Genomic DNA, 24,460 nt, shown 5'->3' with positions numbered 1-24,460 from the left:
TTCTCTAGCCCTTTTCTGAACAAATGCTCTAATTACTGAGGAAAAAAATCTAGCTTTCAGGCCCCTTTGAGCTTGACGCCAAGGCCAAACAGTCCTCCTGGCCCCCTTGCTGATTGGCCTGAGCTTGCAGTCCCACCCCTCTAGAACAGGGTCATGGTGACTTATGCAGGCCACACATGAAGACACAAGGGTCTGTGGGCTCAGGAGCCTCGCAGGACCAGCTTGGATGGAGGCATTTGTTATAGGCTTGGTGTCTCTAGGACAGGGTCTTTAATACACCCTTCAAGCACCTCTAGGTGCCTTTTTGTCAGGTGGAACCAGCAGGCACTGGTCCCAGACTCCCTCTCCTTGGGCACTTGTTGGGAGTCTTCTTCCTGGTGGGTGAAGTTCAGATGCTACCCTATCCTGCAGCAGACACCTCTTTACGCAGCAAAGGGCTCCCACACCTGCAAGTCTCTGCTTTGCAATCCATTCTATATTTTTAAATGAAAAGAAGATTATATGGCTGATCTGCAGAGGGCACCAAATAGTTACACATCTGACTCAAGAGGACTTGTCACTGGAGATGCTGTACCTGGTGTTTGAAGCTGTCAATCAGAAAGGAGCTTGCTCTCTAATGGCCATTGTATTGTATAGAAGATGAAGTAGGAGTTGTTTCTCCTTTCATGAATATATAAATTCCTTGATTTCTTTTTTTCCCCCTGCTCCTCTTCTTGCAGTTGAAACAGTAAGAGATATTTCACTGAGCTGCAACGTGATTTCTAACCAGAAAGCCTTGCCGTGGCCCCAGCTCATCATAGTAACTGACAAGAAAGCTATTCACTTTTAATCTACAGGAACACTGGAAAGAGACTAAAAATGCTACTGATTTTTTTTCCCTCCTTAGAGGGATGACAGTAAAATTTGCTCTTCACTTTGATTTGAGGGGGAAAAAATAGAGTCTTTGAACTTTTGACACAAAACTCACTTTCAAACAAAGAGATTTTATAATATTTATATTTTTAATAGCAAAAATTAAGTCCCATCTGGTACCATTCGATAAACACAGCGACATACTGGAAGGATGTTTTTTTAACTGAACTGATGCCAGTTCCATTACTGTGTGTGAAATCAAGCCCCTTGCCGATAATGAATACTACACACCGTGTGCTGACATTTCAGCCTGTGCTGGTTAACACCACCGAGGACTTCAATGACTCCATCCTCCTCAGCAACAGGAGCAGCAATGGATTTTGTGAGCAAGTCTTCATTAAAGCAGAGGTCTTCTTGACTTTAGGGATCATCAGCCTGCTGGAAAACATCCTTGTCATCCTCGCGGTGCTGAAGAATGGAAACTTACATTCCCCCATGTACTTTTTCCTGTGCAGTCTGGCAGCAGCAGACATGCTTGTGAGCATGTCCAATGCCCTGGAGACAATCATGATTGCCATCCTGAGCAATGGCTACTTGATCATTGATGACCACTTCATCCAGCATATGGACAATGTCTTTGATTCTATGATCTGTATCTCTTTGGTAGCCTCAATTTGCAACCTGTTGGTTATAGCTATTGACAGGTACATTACTATTTTCTATGCTCTCCGTTATCACAGCATCATGACTGTAAAGAAAGCCTTAGCTCTAATTGTGGTGATTTGGATCACTTGCATCATTTGTGGCATCATGTTCATTGTCTACTCAGAAAGCAAAACTGTCATTGTCTGTCTCATCACCATGTTCTTCACCATGCTTCTTCTCATGGCTTCCCTTTATGTTCACATGTTCCTGTTTGCACGCTTACATGTTAAACGAATCGCAGCCCTCCCAGTGGACGGGGTTCCTCAGCAGCGTACCTGTATGAAGGGGGCAGTGACAATCACAATATTACTTGGGGTCTTCATTGTTTGTTGGGCGCCTTTCTTCCTTCATCTCATTCTCATCATTTCTTGCCCCACAAACCCACATTGTGTTTGCTACACCTCACACTTCAACACATATCTGGTCCTGATTATGTGCAACTCAGTCATTGACCCCTTGATTTATGCTTTCCGGAGCCTGGAAATGAGAAAGACATTCAAAGAGTTAGTATGTTGCTGTTATGGCATGAGTGTGGGACGGTGCATTCTGTAAATGTCTAGTTTAGTATTTGGTATAGAGAGGGTCTATGTACACTGGGTATATGTATCTAAACTGACCCAGCAGGTCCACATTACAAACTGGAAAGGGAAGAAGGGCACAGAAAAAAATCTAAAAAGAGAGATATTACTCGATGTTTTTAGAAAGTTCTTCAAAAGAAAAAAGGGGAGGCGATTTACGTCATTTGCTGTTGCTTACACGGTGATAACACAAGAGAAGTCAGTATTTTGCAAAACGGATGAGTTCAGTCACTCTGAAAAATGAATCTATTAAGTAAATGCTACATTAGACAGACTATTGTAATGTTCTCTCTATCCTAGTGTTTTACTTTTATGCCATTTTCCATTTTCATACCATTTTCCATTTTTATGCCAAGTCAGTATAATCTAAAGGGGATATCTCGAACAGTATTTGCTGAAAGCTATTCATGTGCATTTGTGCTACTTCCTTTAAAGCAACTTAATAGAATCTTTTACTGAGGAAAAGAAACATTTCACCTGAGAGGCTAAATTATTCCTATAAGAAAACCAAGGTAATTGTAAATTGTTTAAGCAACAGTGTGAACCAACCAGCTCACTGCTACATTAAAGTGATGTGGTCTGTGTTCTCATCTGTGGTACATGGGCATCAGATCACTGAAGTAAGTACTTGTAGTTATAAGATGCCGAGAAATACATAGTTAGATCAATAAAGCAAATCACAGAAAGTCAGCTTTTAATGAGAAGTTACTAATTAGATCTATCATCAGAAGGTTTCAAAGAAAACTTGGATTGTAGCCTACAAAACAGCTAAAATAAGTTGTGCTATGAACTTAGCTTTTGTCTGATGCTGCAAAGCAAATGGAAAGAAACTTTTATAGATAGCGATTGGACTGAGAAAAACATCTGTCAGAAATAAAAATGTGCAGGTAAAAAACAACATTCTTGGAGTCGGGGGATATGGACAGTAAGCCTGATTTGTTTCCTGCCTGTACATTGGTGTAAATGAATTAGCCTCAATGAACAATGCTTGATTCATCCTGCTGACATGGAAAGAGAATCAAATCCACAGTTTGCAAATCTTTTTCAAACGCTGTATGTATAAGCTGGCCACCTGTAAAATGCTTTAAACTACAGAATTTAAAAGTAGCCTGTGTTTAGCATAGACACAAAAATATGTGACCTTCAGCTACTGTGTCATTGAATGTACATTGTAGGTGTATTATGTACACTCTGAAGGACAGGCAATATGTCTAAATAGAGAAAGGTCTGAATAACAGTGAAATTTTATACTAGCTTTTAGCTTCTCTCTGTTACTTTTATTGTAAAACTCAACAACTAGAGACTTGCAAACAGTACACAAGGCATATGGAAATACACTCATATATTCTCTTCAGACATTTCAAATCAATTGATTTGACTCTTAGGAACCAATTTGTTTAGTCTCAAAATATTTGATTAGTTTGTTTGTTGTTTTCTGGAACATTTTGCTATCATTTATAGTAAACTTGTCGAGATTATTTAGGTGAGCACCACACGCCCTTATCCAATCAGCTTATCCAATGACTTCTGAAATATTGTGAAGTTCTGTAAGTGTTCTCAGTTTAACTTTGTCTTATTGTTGCAACGGCAGCTGTGTCATTCAGAAACCGGCTAGGACAACACATCATTCCAAATGGAACAATCAAACTAAGCTCTCTCAGAAAATGGGACTCCTATGTGTAATTATTAACATTCATCATTGTAGTCTGTTCTGTGTACTTTCTGTTCTATTCCTTGATTTGATAAGACATTCTGCCTCAAGTTAGTGAGTGCTAAACTCATATTGTACCACCTGTATCTTCTCCTTTTAAAATGATTTTTGATAACATTCATTTAATCTGTACTATGCTTTGCCTCTGGTGGTCTGAATAAGGATCTTTCTGAATTTCTGGGCCAAAAAAAAACTTACCTATTGAATAAAATAACCTGAAGAAAACCCTGCTGCAAATTCTGCAGTTCATGTTACTACTGGATAGTAAGCTCATTATTTGCCAAGCAACTCTGGATTTTATACTGCCTCCACTGAGCTATGTGGAAATAAGTGGGGAAAACGCTACCAGGCTTTTGCATCCAAGTTGAAGAAAACATAACGAGAAAAGCCACAGAGAGCTCATGAAGAATGGAAAAGAGCCCCACAATACATTTATCCCCGCTGCTTCTCTAAACCACTGGTGACTGTGCAGTACAAGTATTCACACACCTCATATGGCCAACACACAGGTGCACAGGCACAAGAAGTCGAGGTGTGGCAGGTACTGTAGTACCCCCCAGGATTTGCCCTGTTGCCGACCTGCCAACCCTGGGTCCCAACCTCTGGGCAGCCCCTATGGGGTCATGCCTGCCTTTAGCATTCCCTGGGGGGCTGCTATCCACATGGGCTCTGCAATCTGCAGGTTCCACTGCCTCAGGGTTGCATCCCCAGCCAGAGGCTTCACAACTACCTCCAGCTGTGACTAGGTTGCTATCTCTCCCAGAGACCAGACAGACCAGATGCCATTTGTGGCAATAGTATCCAGTCCAGGAAGGCTGGCAACCCTAGGTGCAATTCCAACCTGGGGCGGTGAGGGGCACGAAGAGGTGGGGAGGGCACAGTTCAGTACGCCCACCCTAAAATAGCTCCAGTGCCACTGCACAGGTGATGTGGAGGCTGTGTCACAACCACTGAATGGGCTTTACTTCAAACCATAGCAGCTCATAATTGCAGTTCTGGAAGTCCAAAACTGGATCCCCAGCGCACCAGATGAAATGGTGGTTGTCACACTTCTACAGGCTAGCTTGGGGAAAAGGGGTGAGGCCCAGATACAGGTAGAAGGAGTCTCTGTGCTGCATTTTTCTCATCCATTGCAGGCTAAAATCCCTGACATGTTATTGGTGCTTCAAGCAGCATAAAATTCCTTCTAGCTATGCTGTGACCCAGTCCCCCACCACAGAGGCCACAAATCATATGTGCAGCCCAGGAACCAGCCTTGCTCGGTGTAGCTAGCTGCAGTTCACATTTCCAAAAGTTGTCCAGCCTCCACATCATTCCTGGCTCCTCCAAATCCCTGCCTGTTACATGCAGTAGGAGCAGTGAAGGGATAGAATGTGAGCTAACAACCACAGCTCAAAAATCCATGGAGGAAAGATGACTGTTTTACTCATAGAGCCCTCTGTGACCAGCAGCAAAAATCAAAAGCATTAGGACCGATCCTCAGACCAACCCCTCTCTGCTTGGTGCAGCTCAGAAGGAAGAATTCTGAAAGTGGCTTTCGGCCACCTATGCCCCTGTCCAGTCCGTAGGCCAGTGCCAAGCTGCAACCTTGGGCTGCACTAATAAACACCAAGGGACCGTGACAACAACCAAGGACTCTGGAATGAAGAGGCTCTCCAGTGATGACCCCTGCGTCAGAGTCACGAAGGGGAAATAAGTGTCTGGCCCAAGCAATCCTCTGGTCAGCCAGGAGCCAGCCCAAAGCAGATTTTTCCAAGTACCATTCTTCTAGGCTGTTATGTGACATACTTAGCATGAAGCATTTTAAGTGATGAGGTAACGTTTCACACCACTTCATTCTAAAGTAGGGGTTTAAGCAGATAAAAAATGGCTGAAGCAACGGTGCAGATCTCATTCTTTAGATGGAATGTGGTGCAAATAAAACATGGTTGAAGCCTCCTCATTTCTTTCCCATTGTCTTCAGCAGTAACCCAACCAGGCCTGACAATGGCAGGGGCGGAGGCGGGGGGGGGCAGAAAAGGGTGCAACTACTCCAGGGCCCAGCGATTTAAAAAGGTCCCAGGACTCCTGTCCACAACTGCTGCTAATGCAGCAGCAGCTGGATCCTCAGGCCCTTTAAACCGCTGCAGGAGTTGTGAGCTGCTTGTTCCAGAGTCCCCTGCAGTGCACTCTAGATCATGGTTTCCCAAACTGGGGGGTGTGCTCCCCGAGGGGGTCATGAAGAAATTCTAGCTGGGGCGCAAGGTGACCCAGCCCCCACCATCATTTCCCTCACCTGAAAAAAGAGGCCGCTGTTGCTTCTGGCTCTCAGACCCAAGTGGAGCTAGCTGACTCCTGCAAAGGTGAGTCAGTGTAGATTGTGGGGGTGAGAAGGAAGAGGAGGATGGGTTTGATGGGGGGCTGGGGGTGCCTGGCTTGGGTGAGGGAGATGGGGATGGGGTAAGAGCTGGGGAGGCTGGTGGTGCCTGGCTTAGGGGGACGGGAGGGGCGTGGATGGGCGGCTTCCAGCGTTGTGGGGCTTGGGTGGCCAGCTCGCTTGTGGGACTCACAGGGCTTGGGCAGCTGGCCCCAGCAACGCAGGGCTCCAAGAGCTTGGGCTGGTAGCTGCCCCCTGCAGCGTGGGGCTCAGGTGGCTCGTGCCAGCACTGCAGGGTTCAGGTGGCTCAGGCTGCTGGGCGGGTGGGTGGCTGGCCCTGAAAGCACAGGGCTCGGGCAGGTGGCTCTGGCAGTGCAGGTCTCAGGTGGGCAGGCGGCTGGCGCGAGCAACTCTGGCAGCTGGCATGGGGTTCAGGCAGTTGGCCAGCTGGGGCTGCCCCAGGTGCCCGCAAGGGCCCCAAGAAAAACTATTTGCGCTTATTTTTAATTTTAAATAACAAACATTTTTAGATCAAGTTTTTGTGTTGATTTTAAATTACGAATTGAATTTGTTGTTAAAGGGAGTTGGACGATGGTAAAGAAGATGTGGGGGAGGCGTGAGGGTTTCTCAAAAAAAATCAAAAGGGGGGCGTGATGCCAAAAAGTTTGGGAACCACTGCTCTAGTTGGCACTGGTGCTGGAAGAGGTGGCACAGGGCCATCTAAGCTGCACTGAAGGGCCAGTGGCTGCCAGCCCTCACCTTCCACCCAAGGCGTTGCACTTCCTGGAAGCACAGAGCCACTCACCCCCATGTACGCACACCTTGCCCAGGGACCCGATGAAACTGTCCACTCCCCTGGACACAACTATGCCCACATCCTCAGTGGAACTGCTACCATAAAAGAGTGGAGCAGGGTTTGGCTCCTTAGCTTATTTAAAAAAAATAACATTTGTGCAGCACAGAAGACCCAACCCAGGAGAGAAGGCCAGGGCAAAAGTAACTTTATGCCACCTCTGTCCCTAATGTTCTCCTTTTCTAAGGGGGTGCAACTCTATTTACATGAGCAGAGCTGAACAGGGTCTTTGGTAGATTTTTTAAAGGGCTATTCTTCTCGGCTCTTATGCAACATGCTTATCATGAAGCAGTGTAAGAGATGAGGTGGTGTTTCACACCATTCTAAAGCAGGGGGTCAACCTTCTTCTTTCTGAGACCCCCCCACCCTCCCCCAAGCACGGTGGCACGTCTCCCTGGGCCATCTGTGCTACAGCAATGTTTTCTCTGCATATAAAAGCCAGGGACAGCATTTGGGGGTAGCAAGCAGGGAATTGCCCAGGGCCACATGGCACAGGGAGCCTTGTGAAGTTAAGTTGCCCAGGTTCAGGCTTCAGCCCCAGAGGGCGGGGCTTGAGGCCCTGGGCTTCAGCCTTACATGCTGGGGCTTCAGCTTTCACTCTGGGCCTCCACCAATCTAATGCTGTCATAAGCACTGACTCCAAGGGTGCTTGAGTACCCATGAGGAAAAATTAGTGGGTGCTAAACACCCACCACCTGCCAAGCTTCCCCTTCAACCCCAGTGCCTCTGACCTGCCGGCAGCCCCACTGGCCGACTCCTCCCACTCCCTCCTAGCACCTCCCACTGGTCCCAAACAGCCTTTCACAGGGTTCAGAACACTCCAGAAGGAAGGGGGAGAAGGGGCGATGCAACATGCTCTGGGGAGAAGGCAGGGAAGAAATGGGGGCAGAGGCTTAAGGGAAGGGGGTTATATCTGGCTGAGACAGGACAGGGCAGGGGCAGGAAGGGGGTCTTGAGCCCCACCCCCAGCTACAGGGGAAGTCGGCACCTATGACTGTTGGCTGTGCTTGGCAGATCTCCTGAAACCTGAGGATCCCTGGTTGAGAACCACTGTTCTAAAGCACTGTTACTTGTCCACTGAGCCCCCCGAGACTACTTTCCCTCATTGTGAAGTTATCAGAGTGAGCAAAGGAGCAACATTTTTGAGATGGGAAGAAAAGAAAAATTGTTGTTAAATTCTAACAGATTGAACCTCCTAAATCTAGCAATATCTGTGGTCTGACACGATTTTTGTTAGCCAGATGTCTATTTATCAGGAGTCTGGCCTGGTTTTCTGTAGTCACATCAAGTTTATTTACAGGTCCTGGCTGTCAGTGTTCTGAGCTGTTATTCAGCTCTAATTTACCGCTAATATCTTCTAAGAGCCCAGAAAGTAATGGACATGCTGGTAATGACACCCATGGTGATAAGTGACCACCCATGGTTTGATAAATTCTCTGGTTTTGAACCAGTCATGTCCTGAGTGCTCCAGACTAGAGAAATTCAACCTGTATCACTTTTAGCTATCCTGGGGCACATCTTCATGTGGCATGACTCATCAGCGCTCCACTGAAATCAATGGGGATACAACAAATGTATCAGCTGAGCATCTGCTCTCTTTGTTTGTAAAACTGCTTTTATAGTCACAGAAAAAGTGAACACTCTCAAAGTCCTTAAACATACTGAAAGCTGTGTTCATGCACAGAAGTGCTGCTTACCTAGAAAAGTCTATGAATGCTGGACTGAGAAAGAGCGTAAGAAATACCAAGCAAGATTATACTCATTACATAAGAAGCCCTCTGTTTCTGTCTTACTGATTCACTAATCCAGAGTTCTGCAGGAAGAATCACAAATGTGCATGCCTTCCATGAGCCTGGCACCTTTCATTGGATCTCTTAGTTGAAAGATATGTAAATACTCATGTAGTCAAATGGACAGATCTCAAACACTCAGGAGTGCAAATCAGTCCAGCAGCACGATTAGTTATAGCATATGTGCAATGTACCTCTGGACCCACCTCTCATATAACAGCAGTTAGCTCTTATGGTCCACTTTCCATTCATAGATCTTAAGCTATTTTACAATGGAAGGTATCATTAGCCTCACTTTACAAATGGGGAAACTAATACACAGAGTGTTGAAGTGACTCACCCAAAGTTGTTTGTTAGGCCTAGAGCCATAGCTTGAACCCAGATCCACTGTCCAGTGCCTATCCCCTTGACCATGAAGTGTCAGTAGCTCATCAGCTGATCTAAGTTGTGCTGGGACCAGGGATGGTCCTTACTCTCTGCAAACCATAACTGGCTTCCTGGCACCACTTCATGTGCTAGTACAGGTGAGACTATACCCCATTATCTTGAGTATAATACAAATGTTCAATAAGACTTGACATGAAAGCATGGGTGGTGGGTCATGTAGGCAGGAGATGGCACTGCCTTCCCAAAAAGACCAGGCCCTCGCATGTTCCAGTCAGCTGGGAATGCTGGACCTATTGCATAGCTGCCCCCTACAACTGGCTAGTAATGCTGGGGCTGGGGTGTGGCTTCCTAGCCCAATGATAAGGCTGGGGCTGCAGAACAGCAGCTCACCTGCACCCAGAGCTGGACCAGAGCTACGTGGCCTCCCAGCTGCTTTTGGGCCTAGATTGAAGCCCGGGCCTGGAGAAGGGTTGAGGCCATGCAGCTACCAAGCTACTGGCGAGGGCTGGGACCAGGGCCATGCTCCAGTTCCCAGAACTGAGGTGATGTGCTGGCCTTTGGTTGTGAGAAGCAGCCTTGGTGTGCATGTTTGGAGTGCAGGGCAGGGGCCAACAGCCAGGTGACTATGGAGGGGGCGTGGCCTTGGACAGAAGGGGTGGGGCTGGGTTTTGGATGAGAGGGGATATACAAAGATCTCAAAAAACACTTCAGAAATGTAAGTAAAACCACCCAGCATGCATTCCTTTGAGGAATGTACTAGTCGGCTCACATTCAGGGTCACAAATTTACAAAATTACATAGCTAGTCAGTACAGGTTGAACCTCTTTCAGCATGCTCAGGACCTGGTCGGTGCTGGACAAGAGAATTTGCTAGACCATGGGAGGTCAAAATTTTCTAACACACTACCAACACTTCCACTGCTTAGTGAGTTCTTAGAAGATATTTAGGGGTAAATTACAGCTAAACAACAGCACAGAACACTGAGAGCCAGGACTGGTGGCTGTAAACAAACTTCATGGGACTACAGGAAACTTGGCCACACCCAAGATAAGTGGTCATCCAGCTAATTAAAACCATGCCGGATTACGGAGTTTGCCAAATGAGAGAATTGTGGATTAGAGAGATTCAGCCTCCACCTGCATGGAGGTAAGAAACTGGCAGAGGGGTCTTGGAGCCAGTTCATAGTTTGTACATGTACAAGAAATGTTCACTAATCAGATAATGGTGCCAAATTACAGCTGCTCCTCCTTTAATGTTGTGACCACGGCTGCATTGCTGAGTTGACCGTTAAATTAAAGTTTACGCTGAAGGATGAAAATAAGCTATACATCATTAGCGCCATATGATAAAATAGTCTCCGATACCCTAAATCTGCATAAGGAGGATTTCATCCTTTCCCTTATTTAAAATTTACTTCCCAGAAGTCTGCAGCAGCAGCAGCAAAGCTTGTTCCAGATCCACTATAAGTAACAAAGCAACAGCAACATCAGTGGCCCTTAATAGCCAATATGTATTTTACATATAATTTAAATTAAAGTGAAGGGCTGCTGTCCAGTGCTCCAGTCTGGTGGCACATGGTGAGAGATATCTCAGAGAGTAGGAACATCTGTCGCAGGGTATTAGATTGTGGTGATTTACCAAAATAGCTAGTTGGTAGCCTGATAGCCTAGATCGAGGTGACAAAGTCAATAAAGCCTTCCTTCGACTCAGGACAGCATGGCCCATGGCCATACTCTGTGGGGCTCCCCTGACCACAGGGACAGCCCAAGTCAATACAGCAGCTCTGCAGTTCAGGGCAGTATGGTCATTGGGGTAGCTCTAATGTGGTTGAATCCTCTGGGTGTCAACTGCTCCAATGGTGAGGCAGCCATGGTAGGGGGACCCAGGCCCACCCTTTCTACCAGGTCCTAGCCCAGGGCCCTAGGGACCTGGTGCTTCCATTCCCTGGGCCACTTTTTTCCCTTCCTTCCAACAATGGTAGTCTCCCGTCCTGTGCTGTCTTTCTTCTGTCAGCATTGGCAGGGTGACCACTGGAGTCTCAACCCAACTGGTTTGTGTCCTGGATCTCTGGACATTTCTCACCAATTGCCTGCATTACACATATGCTCTCATCAACAACTAGCCCAGAGCTGATGCTTTTCTCCTTTAGATGCTGGTCTCAGTTGGAACATGCCCAGCAGAGGTGGTGGGTGTGGTTTCCTCAGCATAGCGTGTAGTTAAAACCTTGCTGACCCAGTGCAGGGTTGGCATACCCCATCATAGGGTGATAACCACGTGGGAATATCTAGAGGTGTCCCAGAGTATGAGGGTTTTCTCCATAACACTTGGTGCTATAGGAAACCTGGTTTACTCTGGATTGCAATACAGCCCACAGATAACATTGTTAAGGCTGCCATAAAATACAGCAGCCCCAAAAGCTGATTGAATTTATTCTGGGAGCCATATTGAGGTGGCATATTTATTTTGGGTGGCATAATGGTGGCTCTGCTCATCTCCCTCAGCTGTCCCTGCAATGTGACACTTCTTATGAGTCACAGCACAGAATCTCTGTCCCAGAATTTTTTCTAATCTGAAGTATTAGAATAAGAATATAGGCCCAGAATAAGAATGTAGATAATTTCTTCTCTCCAGAGACCAGGTCTCTATGTACTGGATCTGCCAGATAAATAGCTGCAGAGGAGTTAGTTTATCTATTTAATTTTATCTCGGAAGAAATCTGTCAAACTTATATCATGAAAAGTAATTTAAAAAAAAAAAATGGTATGGGGCACATAGTTCATACCTTGACAGGAACAAAAATAGATTTAGTACAACTTGTGATGATAACATTATGAAAATTTGTTTGTGTACTTAGTCGAGAACATTATTAGATCACTCATATGCTGAAAAGTATTGATGCTCAGCCTCCCTCTGTGGTAAACCCTTTTATCACCACTTTTGTTTTCTCTTTCCTTTATTGGGTTAAAAGGATTGGTGGTTCAAGGCTCTTCAGGAACCTGTACGGCCAGCAATACAGAATAAAGGCTCCTTGACACAATCTATGTGGGAGGCTTTGTCTGTCACAAAAAATCTGGAGAGATGTGGTTTCACAGCAAGATCTAGTGAAATAAGGTGTTTTTTTTCCTGGTGTTTGTCTGAGCTATGCAATATGTCTGATAGCTGAGGTTATGAGTGCAAGGCCAGAAATACATAAGTTTTCAGAAAGCAGGATTTTCATGGAGGCAGAGGCAATCCAGAAGGGGGGGGGCGGGAAAAACCCACATTCTTGACCATCAGAACTGTCACAGTGTTCATGAAAAAGTATTTACATATTTTGTTTATTTTATCTACATGTGTATTCATGCTGAGAACTGCAAGTCAGTGGGCATAAGCTGATTATCACTTTGTTGGGAAGAAGCATTGGTTCTCACCTCCCTCTGTGTGTCTGTGCAACACCTGACATAGTGAAAATCTGATCTCTCTTACAGCAGGGAATGCAATTCACTGCGTACATACAGTGCCCAGAAAAACAGTAACAGTATTTTTGAAAGCTTGACCAGGCATAGGCATTTGGAGAGCTGAGACCCCACTCACACAGCCCATCATTCTCCACAATTTTGTCTCATTTTTTCTTTGTTCTCCTGTGTCTCCTGAATAGGCTACGATAGCTACATCTACACGTGTATGCTACATCGAAATAGCTTATTTTGATGTAGCAAAATCGAAGTAAGCTATTTCGATGAATAGTGTCTACACGTCCTCCAGGGCTGGTGCCATCGACGTTTGGGCAGCACCACATCGAAGTAGGCGCTGCAGGGGAGCGTCTACACGCCAAAGCGGCCCACATCGAAATAAGGGTGCCAGGAACAGCTGCAGGCAGGGTCACAGGGTGGATTAGCACTTCCTGGGCAACAGCTAGCCACTCCCTTAAAGGGCCCCTCCCAGACACACTTGCACTAAACAGCACGAGATCCACAGAGCCGACAACTGGTTGCAGACCCTGTGCATGCAGCCCTGGGCTTAGGGCTGCTGCACACGGTGACCATAGAGCCCCGCAGGGGCTGGAGACAGCGTCTCTCAACCCCTCAGCTGATGGCCGCCATGGCGGACCCTGCTATTTCGATGTTGCGGGATGCAAATCGTCTACACGTGCCCTACTTCGACGTTCAACGTCAAAGTAGGGCGCTATTCCCATCTCCTGATGGGGATAGCAACTTCGATGTCTCGCCGCCTTACATCGATTTCAACTTCAAAATAGCGCTCACCACGTGTAGACGTGGCAGGCGCTATTTTGAAGTTGGCGCGGCTACTTCGAAGTAGCCGGCATGTGTAGACGCAGCTGATGTTTGGAGTAAAGACCATGTTTCTCTCCGTGTTTGTTCAGCACCTATCATTGTGAGGCCAAGAATGGTCCTTCCTTGGTGCTACAACAATGCAAGCAATAAATAGTAAGTGACATTGCACGAATAGATACATCATTTAGATTTTCCATCTTCATCTGAAATTACTGGTGTTAGACCAAGTTTCAGCAACACAAACAGGTTAAATACTCCATTGACATGTTCTGCAGTGGTAAATATCATCTAAGCCATGAGTTAATGGCAGAGAGAGAATCAGAGCCTCAGCTGATATGAATTGTCTTAGCTTCCCAACTGGGGATCAGCCCCACATAATTCTGAATTCTCAAGTTTGGATTTTGCAGCTTTAATTTAAATTGAATACACAGGTTGAGCCTTTCTAATTTGGCACTCTCTTGACCAGCAACATCCATAATACAGCATGATTTTAGTTAGCTGGATGACCATTTACCATGGCTGTGGTCAAGTTTCCTGTAGTCCCATGAAGTTTGTTTACAGCCACCAGTCCTGGCTCTCAGTGTTCTGCACTGTTATTTAGCTGTAATTTACTGCTAAATGTCTTCTAACAGCCCACTAAGCAGTGGAAGTGTTGGTAATGCTGCTAGACAATATTTACCTCCCATGGTCTGGCAAATTCTCTCATTCAACGCCAGTCAGGTCCCAAAGCCACTGTCCTCTGGATTGCACGGAGGAGTACACAAAGAAACTATAGCATCTACTCAAGACACTCCCTATGTAAGTACAGGAATAAATCTACACAGACACACCCCTAGAACCCCAACTAGGTTTATTCTATCTACTACCCAAGATCCATAAACTTGGTAATCCCAGATGCTCCATCATCTCAGTCACTGGCACTCTCACTACAGAATTGTCTGGTTATGTAGATGCTCTATTCAGACCCTATTCTACCAGAACACCCAGCTACCTTTGAGACACCACCTACTTCTCAAGGAAACTACAATACATTGGTGACCTTCCTGAAAACACCATCTTGGCCAGCATGGGTGTACAGGCCCTTTACTCCAATACCCCACATGAAGATGGACTTCAAGCTGTTAGGAACAGTATTCCTGGTGATGCCAAGACACAACTGGTAGCAGAGCTTTGTGACTTTGTCCTCACCCACAACTATTTCAGATTTGAGGACAGTTTATACCTTCAAATCAGTGTCACTGCTATGGGCACCCACATGGCCCTACAATATGCCAACATTTTTATGGCTGACCTGGAACAATGCTTCCTCAGGTCTCATCCCCTAGCGCCCCTCCTCTACGCTGATGACATCTTCATCATCTGGACTCATGGGAAGGAAGCTCTTGAAGAGTTCCACCATGATTTCAATAGTTTCCACCCAAACATCAACCTCAACCTGGATCAGTCCATACAAGAGATCCACTCCTGGACACTACAGTGCAAATAAGTAACGTTCACATAAACACCACCCTATGCCAAAAACCCATGGCCTGCTATGCTTACCTACATTTTTCCAGCTTCCATCCAGGGCACACTACACAATCCATTCTCTACAGCCAGGCACGAAGGTACAACCACATTTGCTTCAATCCTTCAGAGAGAGGCAAACACCTACGAAACTACAATACCCACTTAAGGAAGTGAAGAAACAGAGTGACAGAGACAGACATGTATCCAGAAGCCACCTTCTACAAGACAGGCCCAGTGAGGAAATTAACAGAACACCACTGGCCATGACCTACATCCCCCAGCTAAAACCTCTCCAGTGCATTATCAGTGAACTACAATAACACTCAGAAATCAAAAGCAATACGGCCATTTCTGTGAGTTTACAACAGCTGTTACGGGAATTGACACATCACTCTTTCAACACACTATAGATGGGAGTAAATCACAATTGAACTACAGAGACAGAAGACAAAAATGTGATGGAGCTGGAGTAATTCTTAATAACTTATTATAAGGCATGTTGACCGGACTATTGAATTACACTGATTTCATTTTAGAGTAGTCTGTCTGGAAGAAAAGAGAGGAAGGAAAAGAATGGGTCGAGATAACCCTCCGCTCAGCAAACTTATGAAGTGTTAAGTGACAATGAAAGAACTTCTAGGTGTGATGAGTTGCCTCTTCTTCAGCTAACCCACAAAACAAGTTATGGGCAAAATAGGAAAAAGACCTATGAACACAGAAAGACAAAGGAACTATGGAAAGATAAAAATGGCCCTGCACTCAAGGCAAGGAATTAGTTGTTTGCAATGGGGCCGACAGCCACTGCTGGCCCGGGGGCAAGGTGTGTGGGCGCCACACTCCGCCCCACACCCCAGAAGTGGCAGTGCCTCAGGTGGAAGGGGCAAGGCTGAAGGCAGTCAACCCTTCATGCTGCCTGGAGCACAGTGCTGGGCCCTCCCCTCATCCCTCAGAGCCATAGAGTGCTTCTGTAACCCGCACACTGACTGACTGTGATTCGCTGTCCCATGTACAGGCACCAAGACCACTACAGAGGGAAAGAATGAGTCTGTTCTATGGCCTTGGCTGAGAGCCAGCTGCCTTTTAGCGCACACCGTAGACTAGAGCCTCCTGCAGAAAGGCCCCAGCTTCAAGTCTGCTTGTGGGCAGTTACACTTCTAGGGCATTTCAAGGGCACCTGAGGATCCAGATGCTGATGCTGCTGCAGTGGCAGTGGTGACAGCCAGACCTCTGAAACCCTTTGAAAAGCTTGACCCCTGTGCATTTGCCACCCCCCACCCCTCTGCATTGCCCACCTCATCAGTGGGCATGGTTGTTTGAGGGAAACAGACAGAGTTGCAAGGACCACTTGAGGTTTCTGAAGAATTTAGGCAGGCCTCTGTTGCCATTGGGGATGGAAAAACTTCAGGTAAGAACCAAGTATGTGCGTTGTTTTAAAATCCTTTTGAACAGTATGTTGGTTTTCAGAAGGCTGTCTGATCAGTGAATGCCACTAGTGCCCGACTCGCAAGGGCAACAGACAAGGGGACGGAACTCATCTGGACCTGCGGATTAAGTATGCATGGGATGGCTCTGGTATCAACCATAGGACACTTCGTGGCTGTTGCCCTGGGCCCTGCACTTCAGGGGGATGTGAGGCCTGGGCATTGCAGGAGCAAGCAGGTGAGGAACTAGGGGCCGAGCAACTGGCCCCGCTCCATTTTGCCAGCTCCCAATGTCAGTCGGGAGAGGTGGGGGCAGGGGCAGGGGCAGGGGCTTGAGGGAAATGGAATGGAGGGTGGAATGGAGACGGGAGGGCAGAGAAGAGGCAGGTGGAGGCGGGGCCTGGGATAGGGGTTGAGTGGGGATGGGGCCTGAGGTGGAGCCGTGGCATCCCAGGGCCCACATCCCTCTAGGGACAAGCCGAACTGATAAACAGGGCATTAGAGCCTAAGGCAGAGGGGGGCAGTAAGTGGTCTGCAGGCCCAGGCCTTCCTCGTGTGCTCCATGCAGCACTGCGGGCTGAGGAGACACAGTGCTCTCTGGACAGTGTTGAATGCTGCCCAGCCCAAGCCCCACCTCTGCCTCCTGAGGCCCTGCCCCCTCTGGGGGCTCAGAGCAATCCCCTCCCCCTGCCATCTTGCCCAGAGGCCTGGCCAAGCTATTGGCCCAACTGCACAAGCTGGACACTGTTTGCCAGGGTTAGCCCCTGGTGAGCCACCAACCCTTGTTTACCTACACACCTGCAGGTATGGACACTTGCAGCTCCTGTTGGCCGTGGATTGCTGTTCTTGGCCAATGGGAGCTTCAGTAAGTGTGTCCCAGTCCACAATGCTTCCCACAGCTGCCATTGGCCAGAAACAGCAATCCACAGCCAATCAGGAGTTGCAAGTGGCTGTATGTAGAGATGCACAGGTAAATAAAATGCTGGCAGCCCACCAAGGGATAACCTTGGCGAACTACCTCTGGCTTTTTGCTCGGGCCTGGCTTAAGGGCTGGCCAGCTTTACAGTTAAATTACCTTACTTGGGCCTAATTATATCACTGTCTACACTACAAATGTAAGTGAATGTAAGTGCTCTAGTACACCGATATACTTACCACATCCACAAGAGGCATAAAGCTGATGCTAGTGTTTAGGGCGAGGCTGCATCTGTGCAGGACCCGTGAAATTGACAGGAAAGCCAGACAACTAGAACCCAGGAGAAGGTGGGGGGGGATCTCTGTATACTGTCCCCACCCCAAGCACCGACTCCATAGCTCCCATTGGCCAGCAACTGTAGTCAATGGGAGTTGCAGGGGTGCAGCCTAGATGCAGCAGCTTGCATAGATCCCACCACCCCATCTCTCCACCTCCCACCTAGGAGTGGCTGCTGATCACTTTCAGGAGCTATCCAAAGTAGTGTTGATCCCTTGACTGCCCACCCCCCATACCCCAACCCCCTCCCACACCCAAACTCCTTCCGGGAACCCGCACCCCACAGCATCCAGACGCCTTCCCAGTGCCTGATTTCTCCCTGCCATACCCGAACCAACCTCCCACCCAAAGCTCACAGCCCTTCCATAACCCTACCCCCCTATCCCAGCCTGGAGCCCACACCCCAACTCCCTCCCACATCCAAACTTCCTACCCCAGACCAGGGAAAGGAGTGAGGATGGGCACAGCAAATAATGGAGGGAGAGAGGAAAGGAGGATGGAGTGAGAAGGGGGTGGGGCTTTGGCAGTTTGGGACATGGGCAAACTTCAGGGAAGGGGAGGGGCAGGGGTCTTTGAGTTGGGTGGCAACCCTTCTGGGCAGGTATGTGGAAGCCCTGGCAGTGCTGATAAAAGCACAGCCAGCAGCACAGCCACAGCCCTGCTTCAAATGTCAGGTGGACCATGTCCACAGGGGCCTGCTTGTGAGTGCACAGGAGAGCATTCATTGCTCTGCCTGGGGGCCAGAATCGCTGTGGGCAGGCTGGGGTCAAAAGAGACTGGTACGAGGGGAGGCTGGGAGTTGGGAAGAGATTGTGACTCACACAGCAATCGTAGAAGGGGAAATTGCTATTGGCTGGGCAAGGAGATGGGATGGGAAGTAGAATCTGGACTGGCTAGGCGAGGAGAACAGGTGTGGGACAAAAAGCCAGAAGTGAGGATGGAACAGGAAAGGGACAGAGACTGGTTAGAGGGCTCAGGGCAGAATGAGTCTAGCTCTGGAGGAACAAGCAGGAGAGTCTCTAGCAAGTAGACACACTCCTGTCCGGCACCTGGGTTGGAGCCCAAGATTCCTCTCCCTCATCATTATTCCTCTGCTGTCAGCAAGTGTCTGTCAAACTGAATGACAAATGTATATCCCATCCCTATTTTGTGGTGATCCACAGAGGAGATAATACAATTACTGCTGCGGCAGATGTTGTCCATGCAGCAGATCTAAAGATTCCAACTCTGACTGACCATGTGTGAGGATGGAATGTGAAGGCACTTCTGCTTTCTTTCCCCCCTCTCCCGTTGGGTTTTTAAAATATATACATATAGGAAATTGTACCCAAAAATGATGTTAAAAAACATTATGGTCAGAAATTCTAGCTGCGAAAAATGTGTAAAAGCAAGAATTAGGGAGACTAAAATATGTGATGCTGAGAACTGGATTTTTAAAAAAAAAAAAAAAACTACAGGGAAATCTGCAAAAAATCTGGTCCTGTTTTAACTAATAACGTGTGACTGACAAATACTAGAGTTGTACAAGTTTTGTAAATGCAACGTTACATCCAAAACATTATATCAAAGAAAAGCTTAAAAGTTGCAAATTTCAGCACTTGAAATTTAGGAAATGACAGAATTAAGGTTGCCCATCTCGTCATAATTCAATCCTGTTATCATATGCATTGAGAATGTTTAATTACATGATCCCATGCTACTTTTTCCAAGGACTCCTTGCTTCATTCACTCCAGAGAATGCACCTGCTTTGGGAGAACTTGGGGCTGTCTAGTTAAAGAAGCCCCTGTAAAGGAAGCTCGGTTTCACACAGTGAACATTATCATAGCCAAAGAAAAGGGGACCTAAAAAAACCACCATCCTCTTCATCTCATGAGAGATAGCAAGCCATTGTTTTGCTGTACTCAAGAGGTAGAAATCTTTTCATCAGCAAAACAAGCCCCCACAGAGTTATAGCCTTATGCGTTGCGGATGCTGGGAAGCGTAGAGTGAAATACGCAAGTAAAAGCAGGAAGAGAAGGGAGGTTCTCATGGTTAAGAGAGTTGACTACTGCCTTGGAGAATTGGATTCTATCCTGTCTCTCCCACAGGGTTCTGCTGTCACTTTTACCATGTCATGTAAACCAGACTTTTCAACAATGGTTCCTACTTCAGTTTCTCAATTTACCCAGGCCCAGTTCAAGATCTTGGCACCTGATCTGCAGAAGTGCTGAGCTCTCAAACTGTAAGTAACATCAGTGGGCATTGTGCTTGAATATAGAAAGGACTATATTGTTCTAACTACTCCAAAAATATCTGGTCTTTGGTGTCTCCCATGCAGCACTCTGGATTAGTGGATATTTTTTGCTGTAATCTCTCTCTCTCTCTCTCTCTCTCTCTCTCTCTCTCTCTGTGCCTCTCTCTCTCTCTCTCTCTCTCTCTCTCTGTGCCTCTGCTTCACAGCTATAAAATGGAGATACTAGAGCTGGTCAAAAGAAAATATTGCAACAGTTGCTGTCAGAAAGTACTGTTTTGGTTAAGCGTTTCTTTAAAAAATCATTTCAATAAGATTCCCTGGGAAAACAAATATTTACATGAAAAAAATCATTTTGCAAATTTTAAAGTGCAGAAAATTGCATTTTAAAATGAAAATGTTTTGGAATACATTTTACTGTACTTTCCCCTAACATTTTTATTATCATACAGTATTTCTTGACATGTGAGCACATCATGTGGCGTGTTGCATCATCATGTCAAACGAATGTCATATCTCATGTTACACAACACAAAAGGAAGAGAGAGAGAGTTCAAAACAACCTTTCATAAAAAACATTGAAGAATGTTTAATTGGCCAAGAAGGTGGATGAGGTGCAAAGACAGCATGTCTTGTGAAATCTAGCCACGATAAATTAAACTTTTGAATGCTGACAGCAAAAAGTCAGAACCAATTGAAACAGACTATGTCTGAAGCCATTTTAAATACGTGTTTCGGTCTTTTTCCACAATCCCAGTCAACGTCTCATGTAATTTGTCTGGCAGAGTTCTGAGAACAATATCAATTATATGCAAATAGCTCTTCTTTCAGACAGAGACTAGTAATGATCTGGCAGAGGAACAGAACAATCTTTGTAAGCTGGGATCCACTCCATATTCAATCAGTGGTGGCAAATTATTACATGCTACTTGGTAAAACCTTGCTTTTCACATTGTGCAGTGGGGACCTAGAAAGCCATTTCAAACAAAAATTCATAATTTAAGGGTATTGGTCAGTACAAGGTCACTAAATAGAGATATTTCTGATCAATTTTTCTACAGTCCTTTATGCATAATATCTACTTAAAAGCAAGCCTCAGGAGCTCAAAATCTATCGTGTACCTATGCTAGAAAGCAACAACAGGTAATGAAGACCTGCACTCAAGTGTCAAAGTTTACTGAACTTTAAAAAATGGTTACTCAACGTCGTAACTGTTGTTCCTTGAGAAGTGTTGCTCATATCTATTTGAGTTAGGTGTATGTGCATGTACACTGCTATCAGAAAGCTTCTCCCTAGCAACTACCAGCAAGATCAGCTAGGGAGAGTCCTGGAGTGGCATCTATGCAGAGCTTACACATGACCAAGCTGATCTGGCACCCCCTCAGTCCCTTCTTGTTGTTCACTGCAACAGTGGGGCAGGGGAGTGGGACTTTAACAGATATGAGGAACACATCTCAAAGAACAACAGTTACAATGGTCAGACTGTTTTTCCTTCTTTGAGTGCTTGCTCCTATCCAAGTTAAGTGATTCCCATGCTAAACCCAGGAGGGGTCAAAGTCAATGTGTGGCTGACTCAAGGACAGCAACCCTGAAGGCAGCATCCTGTCTAGATTGCTGCAAAATAGCTTAGTGAGATGTGAAAGTGTACACAGAGGACCACGTCACAGGACAACAGCTTTCCTGGAGAGGCACATGCACCAGGAAGTCAGTTGGAGAGTCTGTGACAGGCAGTGGGGAAACTTTACCAAGGTCATAGCAAGCCTGTATACAGGACGTGATCCAGGAAGAAATGCACTGAGACGAAACCAGGAGTCCCTTCATGCGCACAGCAATGGCCACAAAGAACTGCAAGTCTTACAGAAAGGCTTGGTCCGGTCAATATAGAAGGTAAGTGCCTGTCTCACATGAAGAAAGTGCAGCTGCTGCTCCTGCAGGGAGTTATAAGGTTTAGGATACAAAACAGGCAGGAAAATGTCCTGGCTGGTATGGAAATCAGAGACCACTTTTGGCAGGAAAGCTGGGTGAGGGCAGAGTTGGACCTTGTCCTTATGGAACACTATGTACAGGGGCTCTGACATGAGGAATAGAGGTGATGGCCAGCAGGAAGTCACTTTACAGGAGAGGTAAAGGAGTGAACAAGTGGTCAGAGGTTCAAAGCCGGGGTGGGGGGGTGGCATAAGCCCCCAGAACATCACGTTAAAGGTCCCAGGCTACAACCAGCTAATGAACCAGCAGCTGGAGCAGATTCATGTCCTTGAGGAAATGCCCATCTATAGTGTGAAGAAAAAAAATAGAGAAACCACCCTCCCCGAGATGGAAGGCTGAGATGGCCACCAGGTGAACTTTCAAGGAGGAAGAGGCAAAGTCTTGCTGCTTCAGAGAAACGAGGTAGTCTAGCACCTGCAGTGCAGAGGTAGACAGAGGAGCAAGGTTGTGCTGACTGCACCATAAGGAGAACCATGTCCACTTGGCCAAGTAAGACTGTCGCATAGATGGCTTGCAGCTGCTAAGGAGAATCCACTGCACTAACCCTGAGCAAGCCTGCTTGGCAGGATTTAACCACACAGCCACCACATCATCAGGTGAAGGGACCAGAGGTCCAGGTGGCAAAGGCAGCCATGGTTCTGCATGAGACGGTCCAGAACCGGGGGGGGGAAGCCGAATGTGCAGAGTCATGGAGAGTTCCATCAGTGTGGGATACCAGTGTTGGGAAGCTCACATCAGGGATATGAGGTTTATGTCCACCCGGTACCTGCGAACCATTGGAGACACGTGGCCAGTGTCTAACTTGGGGCACATAAGCTCATGAGACTGATGAGGCGAGCAAAAGCAGCAAAAGGAGCAAGAATGCTGCTGAGAGTTACGAGACAGGAAGAGGAGAAGCAGACCAGCACCAGGTCAGAGATGGGCATCAGAAACAAGATTGGTGACCAGATGAAAAAACTGTGCCAAGGTCTGCCATGGCATCAAGAGTGGGACCAGCTTTGAGAACTGGACCAGTGCTGGGACAGAGACTTGTGTCACGAGCGAGATCTGTGCAGGTTGCGGGAATGCTGAAGAGGCAAGGCCTTGCACACCACAGAGGGCAGATGCTGAGAACCAGACCTGCGAGGGTCCTGACAAGTGGAGCCAGACCAGCGTGGGGAACAGGACCAAGTTCCAACGTTGGAACACTGTTGAGACATGTCCAAAATGACCACAGGAAAAAGACCGAGACAAATGGAGTCTGGAGCCTGAAGCTGAACATCAAGGAGACGGAAGCAGGCCTGGCAAGGCAGGGTGCTGAGTGTCAGTGCAGGAGGCAGAGCATGCTGAGGAGCCGGAACTGGATTTTCCCCTCAATTGAGACAGGCACTGAGCAGGATAAAGATAGAAGCCATGGATGCAGTCGGAGCCACGAGTCAGATGATGACAACATGGATGGTCATGGCAGGATTCAGAGCAGGGTCAGGACTCTGAGCAGTTGGACACTGGTGCCTGAACATGTGCCACCAGAAGAACAGGCTTACCCCTGGAGCCTGAGTACATGCCAGGGAGCTCATCATCTCCTTAAGTCCCCACGCTGCCCGGTACGTATTAGGTGTTGACAAAGGACCAACTGGATCAACTCTGGGTGAGCCCAAGAGAATGGGGCATCAGGACCATGGACCGCTGGAGCACCTGGTGCCTTCTGCACTGACAGTGCCACTGTTGACTGTGCCCATGCCAACAACTTGAGCGTTTTGAAGGTGACCACTGGAGAGTGGGAGCAGTGCGACACTGGAGGCCTCAGGCACATTGAGCCCTTCTTCGGCATCAAGCTGAGCCAAAGACACTGCACTGTGCACCATGGAAGATGGTGTGGAGCCTTGCCATGGAGGTTGGAGTAATGACTCCACGAAGAGATGCTGGAGCCAAAAGTGATGCTCCTTACAAATCCGGGGCTTGAAACTCCTGCAGATATGCACTTGTCAGTCTGATGAGCTTCCCCCAAACAATGGCAAGAGTTGTGAGGGTCACTCCTTGGCATGGACTTTAAACAATCACCGCGTTGCTTGAAGCCCTGGGACTTTTTCATGCCCCTAATCCCCAAAGGGGAAATGGCAGGAGAAGGAGACTTTCCCTACCAGAGCACTACTTAATGCTGACTGAACTGAAACAGTGGTTATGCTAAATACAACTATTTGCAACTCATGAGAGCTAGAGAACGGTGGTGTAGCAAAAGGAACCTACCACAGCCTCATGGGGCAATAAGAAAGGAACTGAGGACATGCTGGGTCAGCTGGATCATGTATAAACTCCGCACAGGCACCACTCCAGGGAGCTCCCCAGCTGGCCTGATTGGTAGTTGCTAGGAAAAAACTTTCCAATAGCTGTGCACATATATGTGCACACCTAACTCAAATAGGTGTGAGCAAGCACTCAAAGACTAAACTTCTGAATATCCAGACCATAAAAAAGGAAATCCTTCTGTATTCTACAGTAATCTGCCAAACAAAGCACTGTCACTGTTTTAAGACCGTTACCATCCATTTTATCATGGGATGTGGCCACATATTTAA

The 24,460-nt window shown here is 46.9% G+C and overlaps 1 protein-coding gene across 1 annotated transcript; it reads left to right on the top strand.

The window, feature by feature from the left end:
- Positions 1 to 1,128: 1,128 nt before the first annotated feature.
- Positions 1,129 to 2,109, top strand: MC3R (melanocortin 3 receptor). Its single transcript, XM_075011785.1, has one exon. It carries the CDS (start codon positions 1,129 to 1,131, stop codon positions 2,107 to 2,109), a length of 981 nt encoding a protein of 326 aa, XP_074867886.1.
- Positions 2,110 to 24,460: the final 22,351 nt, after the last annotated feature.

The sequence above is a fragment of the Carettochelys insculpta genome, chromosome 17 (assembly GCF_033958435.1).
Source record: "Carettochelys insculpta isolate YL-2023 chromosome 17, ASM3395843v1, whole genome shotgun sequence".
NCBI classification, from domain to species: domain Eukaryota; kingdom Metazoa; phylum Chordata; order Testudines; family Carettochelyidae; genus Carettochelys; species Carettochelys insculpta.
The sequence above is the reverse complement of the archived record's forward strand: the minus strand, read 5'-3'. Positions and strand labels throughout refer to the sequence as shown.

Coding starts and splice junctions, on each gene's coding strand:
- MC3R (XM_075011785.1), top strand. CDS start 1,129: ATGAATACTACACACCGTGTGCTGACATTTCAGCCTGTGCTGGTTAAC.